This window comes from Balaenoptera musculus, chromosome 6 (genome assembly GCF_009873245.2).
Source record: "Balaenoptera musculus isolate JJ_BM4_2016_0621 chromosome 6, mBalMus1.pri.v3, whole genome shotgun sequence".
In the NCBI taxonomy this organism is placed as follows: domain Eukaryota; kingdom Metazoa; phylum Chordata; class Mammalia; order Artiodactyla; family Balaenopteridae; genus Balaenoptera; species Balaenoptera musculus.
The window spans coordinates 2,051,490-2,072,856 of NC_045790.1; the positions used below are offsets into that span (position 1 = coordinate 2,051,490).

General features: G+C 51.3%; 1 protein-coding gene across 5 annotated transcripts in view; it reads right to left on the minus strand.

Moving 5' to 3' along the window:
* SH3RF1 (SH3 domain containing ring finger 1) overlaps positions 1 to 21,367 on the minus strand; it is a 152,392-nt gene that overhangs the window by 22,240 nt on the left and 108,785 nt on the right. For all 5 annotated transcript variants that reach the window (XM_036856067.1, XM_036856065.1, XM_036856064.1 and 2 more), the window contains exons 5-6: positions 6,240 to 6,542; positions 1,256 to 1,366 (exon numbers count right to left, since the gene is read on the minus strand). In XM_036856067.1, coding sequence (XP_036711962.1) covers positions 1,256 to 1,366; positions 6,240 to 6,542 — 414 coding nt within the window. The remainder of the gene's footprint in view (positions 1 to 1,255; positions 1,367 to 6,239; positions 6,543 to 21,367) is intronic.

The following is a 21,367-nucleotide window of genomic DNA, read 5'->3' on the forward strand; positions in this document are numbered from 1 at the left end:
AGCTGAGCAGAGGGAAAACAGAATCTCTGCAACATATATGAAGTCCACAACCTGAAAACAAACCAGCGCGGAGAAGCCTCCCTACTCCCGGTACAGACAGTGGAGAAAACCCCAGCAATGAGCCAGACCGACCCCCGGGCTCTGAGGAAACCAGCGGGCATGCTGCAGCCGCCGTGGCCCTCTACACAGGCTGACGCTCTTCACCGTCACCTCCCTGAGTCCCAGGCACTGCCGCCTCCCCGAAGCAGATACGATTACTCTCACGTTACAGGCGAGGACCAGAGGCTCAGAGAGGCTGAGTGACCTCACTGCCGTATCACAAAGGAGGGGCTGGGCTGGACCCCCATCACCGACCACACTGTTTCCTCTGAGAGCATCACACTGGGAGAGATTCTGTAAAGCAAGCCAAGGGCTGGGGTCCACTGGGGAGAAGGGATGTGGTGACCTTTTCTATCCTCATTCAACTCGGCCCTGGAAGAAACAGTCTGAAAGTGTAGCGAGGCAGCGGCCTGGACGAGAGAGGCTGGTTCCTAGCAGTTCCCCTGCAGGTTTAGGAAACATGGATTTAAGCCACTGTGTCCCTGCTTCCCAAGGTCGAATTTCTTGTTTCTTCCTTTTCAATTTTCTCCCCACAGAGTTCTTCTCTGTATCAGCTTCCCTCGACTGCCCTCACTCTTCCTGTTCATTTCCCCGTTGGGCTGTCTGAAAGCACTCAGCAGTTTTGTTCAGACTCTGTCTGCAGACTGCGGGGCTTTCTGGAGAGTCACACATCTGGTAACCTCCAGGGAGGCCAGTCACACAGACCAACAGAAGACCAGGAACCCAAAAGGGGAAGTGTAATCGGAGACAGGAATCCACGCATCCTGTGACCCGAGGCAAACCATACGGCCTCTAGGATCCCAGCTCCCTCAGTACTTCGATAAATACGCCTGGTCTAGAAACCCAAAAGAAGCAAAGGTTAAGCCTTCAGAAAATCAGGCTGACCTTTAGTGAAAATTAAAAGTACTTCACGGAGCTCTTCCTGTAGCCTCAGGCCGCCGACCCTTGCCATTAAAATAAAGTGTTGGCTACCGGCCTGAGACTTTGTGATTTTTTGCTAAAATGAATAGAGAGAGAGAATGAGAGATAGAGACTCCACCCTCAGCAAGCGTCACCGTGAGCTGTGGTGTCAGGAGTGGGGCAGCCGGACCACAGGGCTGTGTACCTGCGAGCGGCAGGCACGGGGGTCCGGGGTGAGGCGGTGGTGCACACTCACCGAAAGGGCGGCCGGGTAGGGGGCCTCTGGCGGGACCGTGGACGAGGGGCCGGTGGTCACTGGGCTGCTCGGGGGTGGGGTCACAATCAACCCGGTGGTACTTATGTGGACCTGCCAAGGAAAAAAGAGTGAATAAAAGAGGATGCACGCACAACAGATGAGACCAGCTAAGCCCCGGGCACCGAGTCACGGCTAAACATCCAAGACCCGCAGCTCCCATCACTGGGGGAAGGCAGAATCCCCTTCAGGTTATCCAGCCCAAACGTACTGAGGCCCTAATGTGTGTTAGAGGCCAGGGAGCCCCTTGATAAACACTGGTCACGACAACATTTCACGTACAGACGCCACGGCTGCTGGCCTTCCCGACGGCCTGCCTCACACGAGTGCTGCTGGGACGTGCCTGGCCTGCAACTAGCCCATTAACACCTTCCCGAGGATCCCGTTCCGGTGGGTTGTCTTGAATGCTCATCAGTCCACCAACACGTTAAATCTACACAACATGCTTAAGGTATCGTGCCATCTTCAGGATCATTTCTCATGACTTGTACCCTTCCATGGGGATGCATAATTAAAATGCAGCTGCCTGGACTGCCGATCGCAGGCAATTATTTACAAAACTTTTCAGGGAACAGGGTCAAGCCAAACTAGCTGTTTTCAAAGATGTCTTATCGGGACTTCCCTGGCGGTCCAGTGGTTAAGACTTTGCCTTCCAATGCAGGGGGTGCGGGGTTCGATCCCTGGTCGGGGAGCTAGGATCCCACGAGCCTCGGGTCCAAAACACCAAAAACATAAAAAACAGAAGCAATATTGTAACAAATTCAATAAAGGCAAAAAAAAAAAAAAAAAAAAAGTCCACATCAAAAAAAAAAAAAAAAAAAAAACAGGTGTGTTATCCACGACACTACCCAAGATTAATTCACTAGAAAGAAACAGTTATTCAGGTCATTTCATTGCAGGTGTTCGGCTACCTGATCAATTTCGCTCCCGCTGCACCCCTGGTGTGACCACAGACCGAGGGCGTGGGTTCCTGCACAAACGGGAAGTCTTTCCTCCACTATTAAAGGAATGCGGCTGACTGCTACCTTGTCTCCCCAGGAAACAATGTTCCACCAAAATTGCTGGGCTTTTTGTAACAAAAACTTAACCCCAAACCTAGTTTCCTCAGTCCCAATAATTAGGAAAAAGATTATCAGGACAAAGAGAGGCTCAGAGATCAGTTCCCAGACGGCCTGAAGGGACTTTCATTTCCTGCCAGGCAAGGCCCTGCCGAGGCCAGGATGATCAGCATCCCAGCACAGAGCTGATTTTCACAGGTCAAGTCTGAGCTGCGTGGAATCCACATCCTTGTAAAGCTACACCTGTACCTGGCAGCTCATACACTGACTGAACCTAAGCAGAGCCAAGGGGCACCTCCACAAAGGCTCCCCCCCAAACCTCAGTTTCTGTCTCTCCTGTGCACCAATGTCTATTTCCACTCAATTTCTTTCTTTTTTTTTTTTTTTAATTTTATTTAAATTTTATGTTTATTTTTGGCTGCGTTGGGTCTTAGTTGCTGTGCGCGGGCCTTCTCTGGTTGCAGCAAGCGGGGGCCACTCCTCACTACGGTGCACGGGCTTCTCATTGCAGTGGCCTCTCCCGCCGCAGAGCACGGGATCCAGGCGCGTGGGCTTCAGCAGCCGTGGCACGCGGGCTCAGCAGTTGTGGTTCGCGGGCCCTAGAGCACAGGCCCAGCAGCCGTGGCGCACAGGCTCAGTTGCTCCACGGCATGCGGGATCCTCCCGGACCAGGGCTCGAACCCCCGTCCCCTGCATTGGCAGGCGGATTCCCAACCACCACGCCACCAGGGAAGCCCTCCACTCAATTTCTAATGAGCCGCACATGGATTTTTCATCCTAGGATAAAACCTAGAGGCCTCTAGCTATCCTATTCAAGAAACCTGTTTGTGTACGTACTCTGATGCAAGCTGGCATCACAGAAAAGACGAGTCTTTCTTCGAAGATAAATGAGGCTCCGTTCAAAGTGCACGCTGTTACCTAGGAACCTTCGGGGTGGTAAAAACTCACCAAAACTCAGCTTCCGGGGCCTGACCCTACAAGCCACGGAGGAAGTCCCAACTAGTGTCTGACGTCTCTCCAAGAGCCCCAGACCGGGAGGCAGGGTGATGAGCTCGAACGAGCCCGTGAACTTGGACAGTCACGTCGTGAGGGCGTGGGGTAGACCGGAGGCCGCCTGGGGTCTCTGCCCGCACGGCCCTGGACGTGGAGGGCCCTGCAGGCCCCAGTTCCACGCGGGTAAAGGAAGAGACAGAGTCACCAAAGGATGACTAAAGGCAGAAGCAAGCGGCAGGAGTGGCCGGGCCGAGCGGGGCAGGTCCAGAACGAACGCCCTGAGCAGGCGGGGCAGGCCGGCTTTCCACCGCGCTCACTCCTTCCTGTGGGGCTGCACGCTGGCTTGGTTTCCTCCCCGGGGAAGGGCTACGTGGAGAGTGGGGAAAGCAAAGAGGAGGGAGTGGGTGGACCTTCTGGCTTCCCCTGAAGCTGCCGGCAACACAAAAACGCTACAAAGCACTGAACGTCATGAATCACTCCTGCACCTGGCAGAGGGCACAAAACCTCGAGGGTGCGGCCAGAGAAGCAGACAGACGCCTAGCTGCTTGTGACACCGCGTGCTTTACAGACGCCCATCACAGACACCTGTGCACACCTGTGCTGGGGACCTGCCTGACAGCACAGCCTACAAATCACCTTCCGGTTCTCGCATCTGACGGTGCCAGAGTCACCAGCACGATAGCAAGCAAGCTGTCTGCTCCTTCCGTCCTGCAGGATTTCGACGTGACAGTGCGATCTCTAAGTGCCGTCCGGAAACACGAAGACGAGCCCGGACAGGGGAGCTGACCCGCAGGCAACATCACGGTGGCCTGACCCCCTCCACGTAGCTTTCGTTCGGGTGCGAGAGGACGAACGTTCACTGCTGCAGGCCCCGTGCTTTGGATTTTCTCATCAAAGCAACCAAACCGCGTGAAGCAAAAGCAAGAAGGACACGAGGCTCAGAGCAGGAGACACATCCAGCCTAGGGCCCGTCACGTCTACAGCAGGTCCGTCCTGGGTTGGGCCGGGCTGGTCCTGCTTCACTGTGGCCCGGAGAGCCCGGTGACGGGCCCAGGACCCGGGGCCGGGAGTGCGCACTGGAGCCGAGGCTGGAGAACCCAGGCAGCGCTGCAAACCTCTCCCATCTCTTCTAGAAATAACCTCTCCCTGAGGCAACATGTCAGCACTGAGAACAGGACCTGTTAGAACACGGGGAGGCTGTCTTCATGGAAACAGAGAGGAGCCCGAAAGCTTCCTCAGCTACCGCGCCCAAGACACAAACAGCCCCGCCCTCCCGTGCCCACGCCCAGCGCCGTGCCCGACACCGAGGTCTCTGGCACAGACGCTGGGTGACCCGCTTTCCCCTCCACCTTCTCCACGGCCACAGGCGGCTGTCCACACCTCCAAGTCTGTGCCCTGCTGAGCCGCCCCGAGTCCCAGCAGAAGCTCATCTTTTATTTCAAGAAAACGTCACTGTGAATGCTGCTGAGGTCACAAAATGAAAAACACAGTCCCGCGACCTGGTTTTCCACAGGGAAGAGCCCTCGTCACCAGCCCCTCCGTCAGAGCACCCCTCAGAGAGGGACCTGCAGCTTTGACCCCTCCAGGGTCACCCCCCTCGTACTCCTTGCTCAGACCTGGAACCGGGTCTATTTCCACAGGCTTGATCCCTTCCTGGTTCTCCTCTACACACTGTCCAAGTGACTCACTCACTCAACAAATGTTTATGCTGCTTACTGTCTGTCTGACGCTTGGGAACAGCAGTGAACAGACAAAGCCCTCTGCCCTCTTCCTTCTTCCGTGTGTGTGTGTATGTCCACGTGTGTATCTCTGTGTGCGTGTCCGTGTCCTACTTCCCCTTCAGGGTCACGTGCCATGGCCACACCACCTAAAAAACCGCTGCTGAGCCACAATCCCATTCAGAAACTACGAGATTCAGTGTGGACCTGCAGGACGGGGTCAAGTGGCATTTCAATAACCTTGGTAAGGAACGCCAAACGCTGCACTGCACATTTTTATTCCGTGGTCCTAAAGAGGCATGTATGAACCTGTGTAGTACATGTTTGTTTTTACAAAGCACAGGGAATGTATATAAAACCTGCATGAATTTTAAGATGAAACACAAGACTTGAAAGCAGTGTCTCCCGCTGCGGCAGGCTGCTCAGGACCCGGCTCTCTGGCCTCTGGTGGTAGAGGACACCGCTGTCCTCTACCTGGGTAACCGCAGCTGCCTGTGACCTGGGTGGCCCCCCGGCCCGGGGCTCAGTCTGCCCACAACTAGGGTCTGACGCACAGAAGCCCACGTCTTCTCCGTCCTGGGTACACGGTGCGTGCACGGCGCCCAGAGCATCTGTAAGAAGGCACTCGAGACCTGTCTGCCAGATGAATTACCAACGTTCCCAATCATCGTGTGTATTTTTACTAACACAAGAATAACATGTAGCTATGTCTTAAGGCCATGCAAAGTCTTGATGAACTAACAAGTTAAAAAAATAATGCTAGGCCAATTTCTAGTTTAAACTAAATGTTTCTTCCCGTCCTTTCCCGGTAACGCCGACTGGAAGCCTGAACACCACGGTAAGTGACACCGACGCAGGCAGCTGCAACCCCACATTGTGACCACGGCACCTCCAGTTTGGGTGGAGGTGAGGTTTCAGGGGGCGAGAAGGCTCTGTCCCGCTGAGTGGGGGCCGGATGGGGAACGCACTCAGCATGACTGAAGCCATCTTGTAATTGCCGCTCTGCCCTTTGGAGGTGACTGAGCTGACCTGGGGACATCCAGGCTGGTTCCCCCCACCCCATTTCCACCCACAAACGCAGAGGGCTTTGCCCTGGGAGAGCTGCTGTCCCCCGAAGGCTGACACCGCGGTGGCCCCGGGGCTGGGCAGTGCGGGTACCTGAGAGGGGGCGCTGCACGAGAGCCCGGCCAGCTCGCCGATGCGCGCGGCGGCCGTGGGGTTGCTGGAGCTGATGAGGACCGGGGGGCTGATCTCCATGGAGTGGCGCTGCTGGGTGGCCTGCGACGCCTTGCTGGCCGTGGTCAGGGAGGTGAACGAGTGCCGCTTCTTCGTGTTCTTCTTGGCTTCGGGCTGCTTGGGGGCCGCGCTGCTCGGGGCAGCGGCCGGGGCGCCCTCCCCAGCGCCAACGCCCCCGGCGGGAGGCTGGTCCCACTCGATCAGCTGCTTGGCCGCCGAGTTAAACTGCAAACCAGCAGAGGACACGAGAAGGTCAGGTGACAGGTGTTCTCGACACCCTTGTATCTAAAGCTGAACATCATCACTTTAAAGTTTGCAGGTGCAAGGACACCTTTTTCCCCACGCGAGATGTCTTTTCTCTCAATACGAGGATTGCACTGTACGTACATCACAGAGAGATGCTAAACCAAGGACAAACAATGCCAGTGCAACACCAGCAAGATCAAGAACATTTTTTCCCCCCAAGAATCTTCAGAATATCTGATTTGAAACGTCGCCAGTGACGAATGAAGATTTGTTTCGGCCCCTGGGGAAATGCAGAGAACAGTGAGGCGCAGGGTGCGGTCGCACGGCAGCCTCTACTGCTTGGTAACAGCTGGGCTCCGCTCAGGGCCAGACCTGCAGGGCAGCTTCTGGTGGTGACTGCGGGCAAGGCCGTCACCGTGAACCTGGCACACTTCCATAGGAATTAACGCCCCCACCTCCCCGTCCTGGGGGGGCCCTCACAGAAGTGTCGGCAGAAACTCCTGATTACTTTTTGTCACGTCATGTGCCCGTGATTTTCCTGAGCTTAAATTTTGAATTGTAACACGCTGAGACCTGAAATCCAAGTCCTGCTGCCAAGTGAACTTGGCCTGTTTGAAAAGTTGTCTGAGTGTAAAGTCGGGGCCCGACGGTTTGTCAAAAGCTGCCCACGGGGTTGGGAACGCCAGCAAGAAAGAACACAGGGTGTTTCTGTTCCCTGAGGTCAAATACAACATTTCTAGAAAGCTTCCATGACAAGCAGACGCATATGTACTTACCCAGATAGTACAGTAACGGGAAACATCGGGCATAGTTTAACCTAACAACCATGAAGATGAAAAACAGTAAGTTCCTCAAAGAGAATTGGGGAAACATTAAGGATAGCGGGGATCTTCCCATCCCAGCACTTCGCAAATGCCTCTTTCATCAAATGCTCTTTTCGCACCGAACTGGTTTACAACTGTGTCTCCCCAGCCGTGGACGAGGATGTCCTCCCAGAAGGATGGAAATCCTGTCACGATATTGAAAGATGTGAACTTGCTCTGGCACCAGCGGCTCAGGAAGTTGGTGACTGAGCCCTGAAGCCAGTGCTTCCAGATGAAAACCGACTAAGAGAGTTCCTGCGGCTTCCTGAGGACCCGCCGTCACGGGGCCTGACAGCTTTTCTATCACAAGCCTACCCCTCCTTCAGACCACAGGGATTCTATCCACGTAAAAACTTTCAAGACTCGCAGGCAGTTAACACCCCAGTGATGCCGGGCGATGCCCGAGTGCCAGGGGCAGGGGGAGGGGAATCATGACTCCGGTGGGTGTTAGGGACGAAGGCTGGGCTGCCGGGAAGGGGCGGCATTTGGCCCGGACACCCCGTGTTCACAATGCTGCCTTGGTCCCAAGAGAATCATATGCCCAAGGAAGCAAGGCCATGCTCTGTTTTCATGGCAGGAGTGGCCCAGACCTCAGGACAGAGCAGCAGACTGTGTGGGGCGAGGGTCCTTGTTCCTGCACAGGCTGGGGACGAGGGTCTGAAATTGGAGCAGACAGACCGTCCCTTCATTCCCCTCACCCCAAACCCATCACCCAGCGAGATGGAAGACCAGGACCGCGATGCCAGAGCTCAGGGGTCTGGGCATGCCTCCTTCCAGGGTGAGCTCACCTTGACAGGAAAGCAAGGACCCGACGGCTTTTCATGGAATTCCGAGGAACTCTGTATGAGCTCCAGTGTGGCTTTCTTTCCACGACCTTCTCCAGCCGCAGCCCCTAAGTTCACCGTCCACCCACAAAACAAATCTGTGCCCGAAAACACCTTCCTCCCAGCCCTGGGTGACGACTGGCTGGTAAGACTCAGGGTGGATACCAGGCCATTCAGTAGCCTGGGGCGGAAAGTAGGTACCAGCAGGATTTGTCGATCTTAAAACTGTAAAGGTCCCTTTTCGGGAAACCCTGAAATTTAGAAGGAATTAGTCTCTGAGAACTATCCGAAGCATAAATAAACACGAGAAAGGAAATACTGACATAATAATAGTAATAACAACAGTAATAACAAGGCAATTTAAGAAACATCAAGATACTTTCTGTGTGTGCAGCTGGCCTCTTTGCTAAAGAGAATACAGTCTTTTTAAAATACAGTACTTAAATTTTTCTAAAAGTGAGCAAGAAAATTTAATGAGAACTAAGTTGAACAGTCGCCGTTTTATATAAAGCTTTGCAGAGGAATCGGCCTCTAGGTTCTAAGTATCAGAGGCTACACACAGTAGGTCTGTGCAGAGGGACCTTTTCTAATTCATAACCCACTAGGGTGTTTGTTCCTCAACACGATGGTTTTTCAATAAAAGGCAAATAAAGACTTTAAAATACATATTACAAAAGTAATACATGTTCATTACTTTAAACAGGAAATAGTGTAGATTTATGGTCAGTAAAAGGTGACGGGCCTCAGCCGGGTTCTGCCTCTGTCTCCTCCACCGACCTGTTTCCCAGTTCTCTCACGCTCGACAGTTTGGAACATACCCTTCCATGTACTTTCTGTGATGTTGTTAACTAAGCACCTGCTTCATTAATTTTAACACAAATGCAACCAAGCAGCACATACATTCTCTCCTCTCACTGCATCTCATGAAAAGCCCTCCCTGCGAACAGAGCAGGCTGGTCGCGTGGTACCCGCTGCATCCCCCTCTTGTGCATCCTGCCCGAACAACCACACCTGCAAGGCAAACTCCCAAAAGGGAAGCTGTCAGGTCAAAGTGTAGCCTAGAGCGTTCTTTGAAGGATAGTGCCCAACTGCACTCCAGAAATGTGTCAGTTTTCATCATCTCTGAGAGCGAATAAAAAGTCCCTGTTCCCCACATCGTTAACAGTGTTAGGTGTTACCATTTTTAAAAATCTCTATCGGTTACAGTGTTAGGTGTTCTCAATCATTTTTAAAAATCTCTATCAGTTACAGGAGTGTTAGGTGTTACCTCTATCAATTACGGTATTACATGTTATCAATCATTTTTAAAAATCTCTATCAGTTGAAGAGGTAATTTGTATTTTCTTTTAATTTGTATGTCTCTATTAATGAGATTAAGCATCTTTTTTCTTTTCCTAGGATTTCCTTATTCCCACACTTTATCCATTTTTCGATTGAGTTTATTTTTCTTATAGATTTATAAGTGCTCTCTGCAAAGTACAAAAATCATTCTTTAATATACTATATATGCATGTATGTATATGAATGTGTATATATCTCCATTAAGTTAGAAACATTGTTCCAATTTGTTTTTTAACTTGATATGTTTGTCATATATACATTTTTCTTGGATGTGCAAATTTATTCACCTTTACCATTATGGCATCTCAAGCTAACATCATGCTTTAAAAATCTTTTTTCTACAACTTTTTTTTTTTCATGGATATATGTTCTTTTCTTCTAGATTATTTATTTATTTATTTATTTTTGGCTGTGTTGGGTCTTCGTTTCTGTGCAAGGGCTTTCTCTAGTTGCGGCAAGCGGGGGCCACTCTTCATCGCGGTGCGCAGGTCTCTCACTATCGCGGCCTCTGTTGTTGCGGAGCTCAGGCTCCAGACGCGCAGGCTCAGTAGTTGTGGCTCACGGGCCTAGTTGCTCCGTGGCATGTGGGATCTTCCCAGACCAGGGCTCGAACCCGTGTCCCCTGCATTGGCAGGCAGATTCTCAACCACTGCGCCACCAGGGAAGCCCTCTACAATCATTTTTAAAAATAAAATCACTTTTCTCCTAGTATATTTATGGTTCCTCCCTTTGTCCGTCTGTGTCTTTGAACCACGAGGATGTTTGGTTTTGTGTAAAGACTGAAGCAGAGACAGTGCGTTCTTTCTTCCAGTGGCCCAGCAGCTTATATAGCATCCATCCTCTCCTGCCAGCTCTGAAAAGCCACCTTCACAAGCCAGGGTCAAAGGGAGAACCCTCTGCTGCACTGCCAGGCCCGGTGCCCAGTCCCCAGGGACGATGCCACTGGGTGGAAATTCATGCCACCACCTCTTCAAAGTAGAAATGAGTGTCTGCCTCACGTTACAGTCCTCTGCAAAGTGTTTTTACACAACGGCAATGGGGAATTTGCTTTTCCGGCAGTCTTCCATTCTTCCCTGCAATTTGGGTAACAAAGCTTTTGTTTTTGGATGATCTAAATACAAAAGCAAGCTTAGTCTTCATTCATCAAAGGAGACTTCCCCACAGCAGAGGAATAAACGGAGAGACTGAAGGGCGTAGTCATAAGTCTCTTTAATGGATCCGGAAGCCTCCCCCAGGTAGCAGCTCCATTTAGGCGTCTGTAGAGATTTGCTGAACGAATAAAGACATGCTGGCCTCTCAGAACCATCGAGGGAAGGGAGCACTGCCTCAAGACCAGCACTGTCCCACCAAAGTAGAACAAGAGCCACAAGTGTAACGTGAAATTTTCCAGTAGCCACATTTTAAAACATAAAAAGCAGCAGGTAAAATTAATAACGTATCTTACTGAACATAAGGAAGATGTTATCCCTTCAGCACGTAATTAGTATAAAGTTACAGAGACAGGCACGCCCTTGGTTTGGTATGAGTTTTGCCATAAACTGGGCACTGGCCACCCGCCTGCATCCCAGCTGGGACGGGACACAGCGAGTGTGTCCCCGGAGGCGCATCAGGGGCTCACGGCGGGGGGGGGGGCGTCTCCTGAGGTTCATCAAGCGCAAAGAACGTGCGGAACGGGAAGGACACCGACACGCACCTCCAAGCCGCATCTCTGCAGCGTCCTGAGCCCCAACGGCTGGCCAGGAACACAGCACTGCCAGCCCCACGCACGGCAGGACCTGCCTCGCGGACCAGTCCCCGACCTTCCCTTCCGGTGGCCCCGGTGACTGGAAAATAAATACACTAGAATGTTCTTTTCCGGGTTTCTGACTATGAAACGTAAGGGATGAAGGGAGGGAGCACGTCATCAAAAGCCTGAAAGAATTGTGCTTCAGGGGAGCTGAGGAGAGGACAGTCGGAGCCTGGAGGTGAAAGGCCCAGGGGGTCTCAGGCCCCCATCCTAACCGGCTGAGGAACAACAGGGGCCATTCGAACGCGCCGGCTTCAGGTTTATACACCAGGACGAGAACCTGTCCTGTGCACCCAGGGGGCACGGGGAAAGCGCCTGTCACCTGCGATGTGCCACACGAATGTGGTTTACTCTCACCATCACTCGAGGCCCAGCCTGCCCTTCACCTGCCCCGTTGTTGCCTGGGGGGATGCGGGTGCGTGTCTCCTGTTTCTCAGACGTCACATGAAGCTGGACTTGGCGAACTAGAAAGTCTTACGCCCATACAAGGGACAAATGCCTTTTCTCAACACCAAACAGAAAGACCCCCTTCACAGTAGGCAGAGGCCGAGACCTCGGGTCCACGGTGACCGGAGTCAAAGCTCGGGGAGACCTTCCCTCGCCCGTACTTTCTCTGAGCGACTGTTATAAGCGGGGCGCAGTGCCAGGCCGGGGGGAGAGAAACATCCCCTCGACTCGGGAGAGAAGAGGACCAGGGAAGCGGCACCTGGGTTTCTAGCAGTAATCGGGGGCTGTGCCGCCATGTGTCTGCACAACTGGGGCAGGCGAGGTCAGGGGACACCGGCAGCAACGGTGCATGGTTCAGTAACCTAGGGAGGGTCTCTCTCTCTCTCTCCTCTCCCCTCCCCTTCTCTTCTCTCCCTCTCTCTCTCTCCCTCCTTCCCTCCCTCTCTCCCTCGCCCTCTCTCCTCTCTTTCCCTCTTTTCTCTCTCTCCCTCTCTTCTCTCCTCTCTCCTCTCTCTCTCTCTCCCTCTCTCCCCCTCTCTCTCTCTCCTCTCTCCCCCTCTCCTTCTCTCTCTCCTCCCCTCCTCTCTCCCCCTCTCTCTCCCCCTCTCCTTCTCTCTCTCTCCCACCCCCCTCTCTTCTCTCTCCCCCTCTCCTTCTCTTTCTATCCCCCCCTCCTCTCTCTCTCGCCCTCTCTCTCTGCAGCTGCTGCCAGTGTCAGCTGATTCTTTTTTAAAGGAAAGCTAGACATTTAAGCCTATGTAAAATCTCCTGATTTTCCACCTGAACAACTAATTAAAACAAAAGCACCCTGCAAGCCAAGCGTGGAAGTCCTGCAGGCCATGCCAGCTGGGGGCTCTGACGGGGCAGGAAGCGTTAAGAACATGCAGGGCCAGGAGGGGGCGACGGCGCCCAGGACCACCAGCGAGGAGGAGACCAGGGAGGCGGGGGCGGGTGGGGCGGGGGGCTGGGGGCTCTTGCAGGGAAAGGAAGAAGCAGCATCATGGCAGGGGTCACCGTCGCCGGGAGGGTAAAGCACGACAGCAGCTAGCCGGCAGCCAGGAGGGCGATGACCGCAGGGACTGAGCGAGTGACCCTGGGGATTCTGGCAGGAGAGGAGGAGGGAGGTGGCACCGTCACTGAGGGGGGTGCAGACAGCGTACAGCCCGAGGACGGCGAGAGGCTGACCCTCCTCCAACAGGAAGGGGAGCCCGGGCGAGCGAACACTGGAAATGGAAACCAGGAAAGGTGCGCGGACGCAGCCCTGTCTGGGAGAGCAGGTGCGGAGGGACAGCCCTGACCCCAGGACGACAGAGACGCCAACAGCGACCACGCAGGGAGGGCGGGGGGAGCTGGACCCCGAAGGTCAAGGCTGAAGGGCAGGCCCTCCATTACCTCGGCAGCGACAGATCAATCGCGGTGCCCAGGAGAGAGCCCAGTGGATGACTTAAAACCTGGGCCAGCTCACTTCCCTGTGCTCCTGTATCTGACAAGACACCAGGTTTGGGGTGTGTTTCTCTCTCACCAAACACACACAGTAAACAAGAAACATCTGGTAACCCGAAGGATACGTTCAACGACACATTCCATCTTCAAGGACCTCATGAGTAGATGCAGGAAGAAATATACACACATCCATCTCAGGAGGTTAAGAATATGGAACTGCCATTAAATTCTAAGCAAGCATTTGTTCATGTGACAGGACACACGGACAGAAATCCCACGTTGATATGTAATCAGTTAATAGACCGGTGAACGATATTTCGCCCCCCTCCCCTGGAACCCAAAGTGTTGGGGGTAGCGGGTGGGAAACAGAGACCGCCAGGAAGGAATCGGCACAGAACAGGACACGCGGCGACCCCGCACAGGGTTTTGGGACCTTCCTCCCCCTTCCCGCCTGCAGAGATGCTTGCTCGCACACCCGTGAGGCCTGGGGGACAGGCCACTCCACTGTCACCAGGGCAGCTGCTCCACACCACCTCCCGACACTCTTCCTGAAACACGTCTACTTCATCACAGGAAAGCTTCTTCCCGGAGCTTCATCATCAAGATGCCACAGATGCGCAGAACACTCATTCTGCGTCTTCCAGGACACAAGACAACCCTTGCTTAATTAAACTGCACCTACTTCACTGCTTTTATTTTAGGGGGGCGGGGCTGCATTGGGTCTCCGTTGCTGCATGTGGGCTTTCTCTAGTTGCAGCGAGTTGCAACGAGCGGGGGCTACTCTTCATTGTGGTGCGCGGGCTTCTCATTGCGGTGGCTTCTCTCTGTTGTGGAGCACAGGCTCCAGATGCGCAGGCTCAGCGGTTGTGACTCACGGGCTTAGTTGCTCCGCGGCATGTGGGATCTTCCCGGACCAGGGATCGAACCCGTGTCCCCTGCATTGGCGGGCAGATTCTCAACCACTGCGCCACCAGGGAAGTCCCTACTTCACTTCTTGAAAAGCCTTAGTGACTACCAAATTTAGGGTGTATAAAGCAATGTGACAAAAATTTCAAATAATAAAATTTAAGACCTTAAAATATTGTGGTTTTAATGAATGTGTGATTTTTTTCTTAAAAAAGGCAACCTCAGTTCTTTGAAATTGTTGAATAGTTCATCATTTCTGAAAATTAACCTTCTGGGTGTTCAAACCTGAAACGTTGTCACTAGTCTTGATGAAAAATCAAAATGAACTAAACACTTCTTAAGCGAAGCTTGGTAATAACAGTGATTCTGGACCAACCTTAGGAAGACGAGCCATCATCATCACATGTCCTCGGAGACAACTGCAGGGCAGGGGTCTAGGGCAGACACGGGCTGTCCGAGAAAGACCACGATTCACCTCTCAATTACTGGCTGGGTGTCCCTAAACACGACACTTGTTTAAAAAATGGAAAAATAATTAACTAAATTACAGATTAGCTCCTAAAATGTTTATTATGCAGTCACAAAAACTGATGGTTAGTAGCACTATAACAGTGTAGAGAAAGGCAAAATCATATGTGTGGTCTCATTAAATAAAGCACAGGGCAAAAGAATGGAAGGATATTTACCAAAATTATATGTGATGGGCCTAAGGGTTCCTTTCTTTCCTTTCCAACTCTTCTGGAATGTGATTATACCGTAGAAATAAAATCATTAAAAATGTTTTTTTATCTACGATGTGGCTCCCAGGAAAACACTGAATCCTATACACACAAAACTGTACTCCTGGCACGTGCCAGGCTGTAAGAATGGACAAGCTGCGTACCAGGGAAGTTTGACACGAGGAGAGGGTTGCTCTTGTTTCTGCAAAGGAGAATCAGGGAAGAATGGCTTCATGAGAAATGATAGTTTTCATCAGGACCCTGAAGAAAGGGTGAGCTTTCCACAGGCACATGGACCAGGAAACATCCCCAATGAGCTGTAAAGATATGGAAAATTCCCAGGTATGGAATTTTCCAGGAACAATCATCAGACCAACTTAGCGAGGGCCCAGGGGAATACGGCCAGGCTAAAGAATTTGAGGACTCCTGGGGGAAAGTGCTGCGGACATTAGACACCAACTGGTCATTACCTTTGGCCTGTGCTCCAGGCTTCACGGGACGCCTGCAAGTTTATGTTCTATGAAACTGCCCAGAGTGCTGCAAACTGCCTGCTCATGAAGCGAGAAGTCGATAAACATTAACCCATCTTTAGAATCTCAGCTCCCGGAATGTTTTCCTGATGGAAAACAAAAGGAAACTCTTAAATTGGAAAGAGGCTGCTGCATAATAGATGGGGCGCAAACTGCCCTAAGTAAATCCTTACCTAATTTACAGGGCTCCTTTTCTGATTGGGTCTGGCCAGGTTGCCTCGAGCTGTCTGCAGTGAGCAGGGGTTTTTCCTGGAGTCCAGAGACCTGCCTCTGCCCTGAGAAATTCGGAATCTAGAGATCCTCTCCCCTTCTGTCATTGTGGCAAAACGAAATGTAACTATTATTTGCACCAAGCTGACGGCTCTCAGAGGATACGAGGACCCGCAGTGCGGGACAGAGCCCACGGGGCTGAAAGCGCTACTCGAAGCAGGGCCGCTGTAGACTTGGAGGTGAACGAATGTATTACACTGGGCACGGGGTAAGTCTCCCTCACCGGTTCCTCAACAGCAACTCTAGATTTCATTTATAGAGATTAATTTACCTCCCTCACCAGTTGCTCAACAGCATCTCTAGATTTCATTTATAGAAATTAATTTACCTCAAAATGGAGGGAGAAAGTTAGCGCAGCAACCAACTGCCTTCCTGACTTCCCAACAATGTCTCTAAATGTATTTTATAAAAATTACTTCACTTCAGAATTGAAGGGGTATTTGGAAGCCAAGCAATATCGTAATTCTCTTTCCAACTCCCCCCCCCCAATTTTCCTACATTTCTCATTTAAAAAGAAAAGATTACAGTGAATTGAACATTTCACTTTTGCATTTAAAAGGAAAAGAATACATCCCAAAATACGAATGACAGAATATCTTTTTACATTGTTCAATCAGCTCTCTCTGATTAAGAGATCAAAGACGACGATTTTGATCCTCGGTTCTCAATACTCTCCAGAGCAGGGGTCCCCAACTGGCTGAATGTTAGGAACCAGGCTGCACGGCAGGAGGTGAGCAGCGGGCCAGCAAGCGAAGCTCCGTCTGTATTTACAGCCGCTCCCCATCCCTCACATTACCGCCTGGGTTCTGCCTCCTGTCAGATCAGCGGCATTAGATTCTCACGGGAGCGTGAACTCTACTGTGAACCGCGCATGCGGGGGATCTAGGTTGCACGCTCCTTATGGGAATCTAATGCCTGATGATCTGAGGTGGAGCTGAGGTGGTGACGCTAGCGCTGGGGAGCGGCTGCAAATACAGATTGTCATTAGCAGAGAGGTTTGACGGCACAGAGATCATCATAAATCAACTGCAGACTCACGTCAAAACCTTATCAGTGGACTTCCCTGGTGGCGCAGTGGTTGAGAATCTGCCTGCCGATGCAGGGGACACGGGTTCGAGCCCTGGTCTGGGAGGATCCCACATGCCGTGGAGCAACTGGGCCCGTGAGCCACAACTACTGAGCCTGCGCGTCTGGAGCCTGTGCTCCGCAACAGGAGAGGCCGCGATAGTGAGAGGCCCGCGCACCGCGATGAAGAGTGGCCCCCACTTGCCGCAACTAGAGAAAGCCCTCGCACAGAAACAAAGACCCAACGCAGCCAAAAATTAAAAAAACAAAAAACAAAAAAACAAACCCTATCAGTGAGTGGCAAGTGAAAACCAGCTCAGGGCTCCCACTGATTCTTCATTATGGTGCGTTGCATAATTATTTCATCATATATTACAATGTAATAATAATGGAAATAAAGTGCACAATACATGTAACGCGCTTGAACCATCCCCAAACAATTCCCACCCCACCGCCAGCCCATGGAAAAACTGTCTTCCACGAAACCAGTCCCTGGTGCCAAAAAGGTTGGGGACCGCCGTTCTAGCACAAAGACTCTAAGTAGTAAAGTGAACATTGCTCTTCTTAGCTCCTTCAAGGGGCACCTTGGCAACTTCAAACCCGATATCTAAACCTGCACCTGTAATTCCCTGAAACACAGGTGACATCTCCCAAGCCCCCATGTCCACAGAAAAGGAAGCTATCACCCCCCTGAAGGCTGCTGGTGCTCCGGGAGACCCACACACGTGACTTTCCACAGTTAAAGCTGATGACACCGTTCTGTTCCCTGGCCATAGAAATATCTCCCAAGATTTGTCTGATTCTGGAAGCTGAAAACAGCTTTACACTTTAAATATGCGCAGTTTATTATACGTCACTGATAACTCCATAAAGTTATTTTAAAAGAATGAGTATCCTTAACAATTAGGCCACCCTACATCTGCTCAAAGTGAGTCAAAGGAATAGTGTCAAGCAGGTGAAAATTCATCTAAGAACGTATCAAGGAGATAATCCGTAGAGGCTCCAGGATCTAATCCACAGAGTATGGCCACCGTTATTTTAGTCTGGAAAATTCTAAACTAGGCATAACCAAAGATTCACTCAGCTTCATTAAAAAACAATCTCCCTAAAGTCACCGAAGAGACCTTGTGCTTTGAGGGTGGTGGGGTCCAGATGTATCACTGAGATAAACCGATGAGAAAATACATGGCTGGGTAGCGAATGCTGGGAGTCCTAGCTGAAAAATGTCAAAGTTGGCCACATCTGAAACCAGTTCATTCCTGATGTCGGCCCAAAAGGTCCTTGGGTTGCTCACTCATTCATTCAACCCACGTTTACTGAGGGTCAACCAGGGGCAGGTGACAGGCGGGGACCTCGGGAGAGCGGGTGAACCAGACAAGATGCTGACCCTGGGAGCTCACGTTCCATGCAGGGCGGACACTGGGAGACAGTAACATCCACAGATGAGACAGCTACAGGGGACAAGACGCGGTGGAGTGATTACAATGACAGCGGTGGTGCCGGCCGCAGTGCCCCCTACACACCTCTCACTACTCTGCAGGCAGCGCACAGCACCACCGGACGAACTCACCCTGAGGGCTCTACTATTTTACACATGAGGAGACCAGTCACGCCACCATCACCGGTCCAGCCAAGACTGGAATCCAGGCCGTCTGGGCTCCGAGCCCAAGGTTTTCCAGGATCACAGCACCTGGTGGGTGAGGCAAAGCAGGTGGAAGAGGAAGAACCTCTTTAGACGAGGTGGTGAGGGCAGGTGTGCCCACAGAGGTGACATCGGGGCAGTGATCTAACCCGAGGACGCAGCCCTTCCTTCTGGCAGTAACTACAGAGCCAGACAGCTGCCTAGCAGGCCACGCCCACCTCACGCCACCCGTACACGAGGAATGCTCACTTTTACATTCTATCTGCAGCAGAGCTGCTAAACAATTTTTTTTGTTGAAAAAACTGGGTAAGTGATAGTTTACATGAATGACTAAGAATCAAAATATTGTATGACACATTTAATAAAAATGTATAGCGCATAAGCCTACAATACACAACAATGTTTGAAAATCATCCAAAATGCCATATTTAGCACTTACTTCATTCAAACTTTTGGCTTGCTAAGAATTATGTCATCTTTGTCCAAATGACCACGAAATGTGAATGAGTCAGCTCTGAATTAATGAGGGTGTTAAAATCATTCGGTTTTGGAGAAGTCTGATATTTTTGAACAAAGAAAATAGCAAGCTACTGATTCCTTTTTACAACCGCACTCACTCCTTGACAAATACACCCTTTTACACATATCCTGACACGGTGTCTCCAAGAGTCCCCTGGGTTTCCCCAAGAAACATCTATCTTCCCTACAGAACAGAACCCACAGCCTCGGGGCTCTGATGGGAGAGTCTCCGGGGAAGCGTGATGGTGATCAAGGCAAGAGACCCCTCATCTTTACAGAGACCCGAGGGGCAGAATTCAAGGACATTCACGTGGCCGTTCTCTCCCTAGTCACCCCCAACCAGACTCTCCTTCTCTGCTCAAACCCTGAAGAATCTGGTACTTTAATCAGTGGTCATTTATCGGCAAGTCACCGTTTTCTCACCTCCTGTGATACAGGTGGGGAGTCCGGTGCACAGTCCTGGTGCTGGAGGGGAAGGCGGAAGGGAGGTGGGGAGCAGGGACGGGGAGGGCACAGCACCCCAGCATTGCCTCTCATGCCCTGGGTCCCCCCACTCAGCCCTCTCCTCACCCACCGCTGACACTCAGCTCCCAACTCGACCCCAGAGGTCCTGCTCCAGGCCTGCATCCCATCCCCTACCCATCCTGCTTAGAGTTTCTGCCACAGGCAAGTTCCGTGGGCATCTCCACGAACCAGCCACCCAGCAGAAGTCGGGGTTCCAGCTTCCGCTGTGACAAGCCCAGACGCCACTCTGCAGACTCAGTTCTGAACTCACTTCCTCACAAGACGTGGAGCTGAGATTCTCTTATACGACCACTGCTATCCTCTGGGTCACGGTCCGATCTGAGCTCCAAACCACGGTTCACAGGACACAGCAGGGCCAGGCCCTCGGAGACACATCATCACACACAAGCTTCTCACACCTCGGGGGGTAAGAGTCTGGGGGAGAAGCACCGTGAAAAAAGCAAAAGCACCTAACACTGGTGGAAACCTAAATGTATATCTACAAGGTATAAGAAAATAACTTACAAGTGGATTTTTGTAACACAGTCTGTTTTTACAGTGAGGTATGGTCTGGACCCTAAAGGGGTTTACAGAGCAAGAGAAAGACATTATTCAGGAAAAAGCCCCGGTTTTTGATTCCCATGGTTAGCTGCCTTCGCTCCACGTGAGGCTGCCCTGTAAGACAGTTTATGCTTTACCTGAATGGCTGAATTTCGGTAGGTTGCTACTGAAATCTGCCACCCCTTCTTCCCCTAAAGGCTGAACCCCCATGCTAATCCCCAGGTGCCAGAAACTTCCATCCGATGGCCTGACATCAAAGGGAAGCTCACGGTCTCCCGGGGAGAGATGATTTGTTCACCTCGTCTCAACTGGCAAAACTGTGGTTCAAATGAGGAAAATACTCTTGTGAAAGAAAAGAGGCAGGAGAATGAAAGTATTTTCCACTTGGGCAGAAGTTTATCTTTCCAACCTAAGTCAGAGTAAATAATCCTCGTGACTCAAGTGACTCTCGGTGACTCTGGGTTTGCCGTGGGTGGATCTTTTATGCCTATCATGCAACTCTACACCTGCCCAGTAACAAAAGCACAGCAATCCTCTTCCACGCCTCACACGCCAAGTGCTAGCACGTAGTATTGCTAATACCCAGCAAGTGAAGACAGGCTCTCACGACTAAGCTTGCAGTACCCACGCTCCTCACCGTAACGATTCAGATGCTTGGGAATGCGTGTAACTTTCCGTGACCGCAGTTAGAATATGTAAATAATGTGCAGGAAGGGTTACCTGAGAGCTAAGAATTTTTTTTTTTCTACTGTTTACTTTCAAAGGAGGAAAAAATATTTTAATAAACAGGAACACCTGAAGGATACGGATAAACGTCAAGGCTTTTACATGGTCTGAATTACCTTTCCACGGATACACGGTAGTCCAGGGGAGTTCTAGGAAAATGCTGGCCATCTCACGGTCTGTGGGGAGACTGAACGCTGGCTACTATGACACAATTTGTCATTTTTGTCCTCAGAACCACGCCACAATAAATGCCTCAGGTGAAAAGACGGGAACACCAGTGGTGTGGGTTTTCTTTTTTACATCTGAAGATGCATGCTTTGATATCTTAAACAAGAGAATTACTTTCAGTTTCCCGACCTGTGCTGACTCTTTCTTTCTGGCCTGTGCACATGCTGTTCGTGCTGCATGCGTGTCCTTTCTGCCATAACAATGCACCTTTTCCATGCACATCTACCCAGGACACAGACATCACCAAGAAATCGCTTCTTCCCAGAAGCCTTCTGTGACCTCAGCTAACCTCGTACGGTTGTTTGGGCTGGTCTTTCGTTCTTTGAAAATGCCTTCAATTTTGTTTTTGGCATGAAAGTCTTATGGCTAAAGGACATGAAAGTTTATGACATATGATGTAATAAGGCTGAATGTAAATTGTAACTTCCTA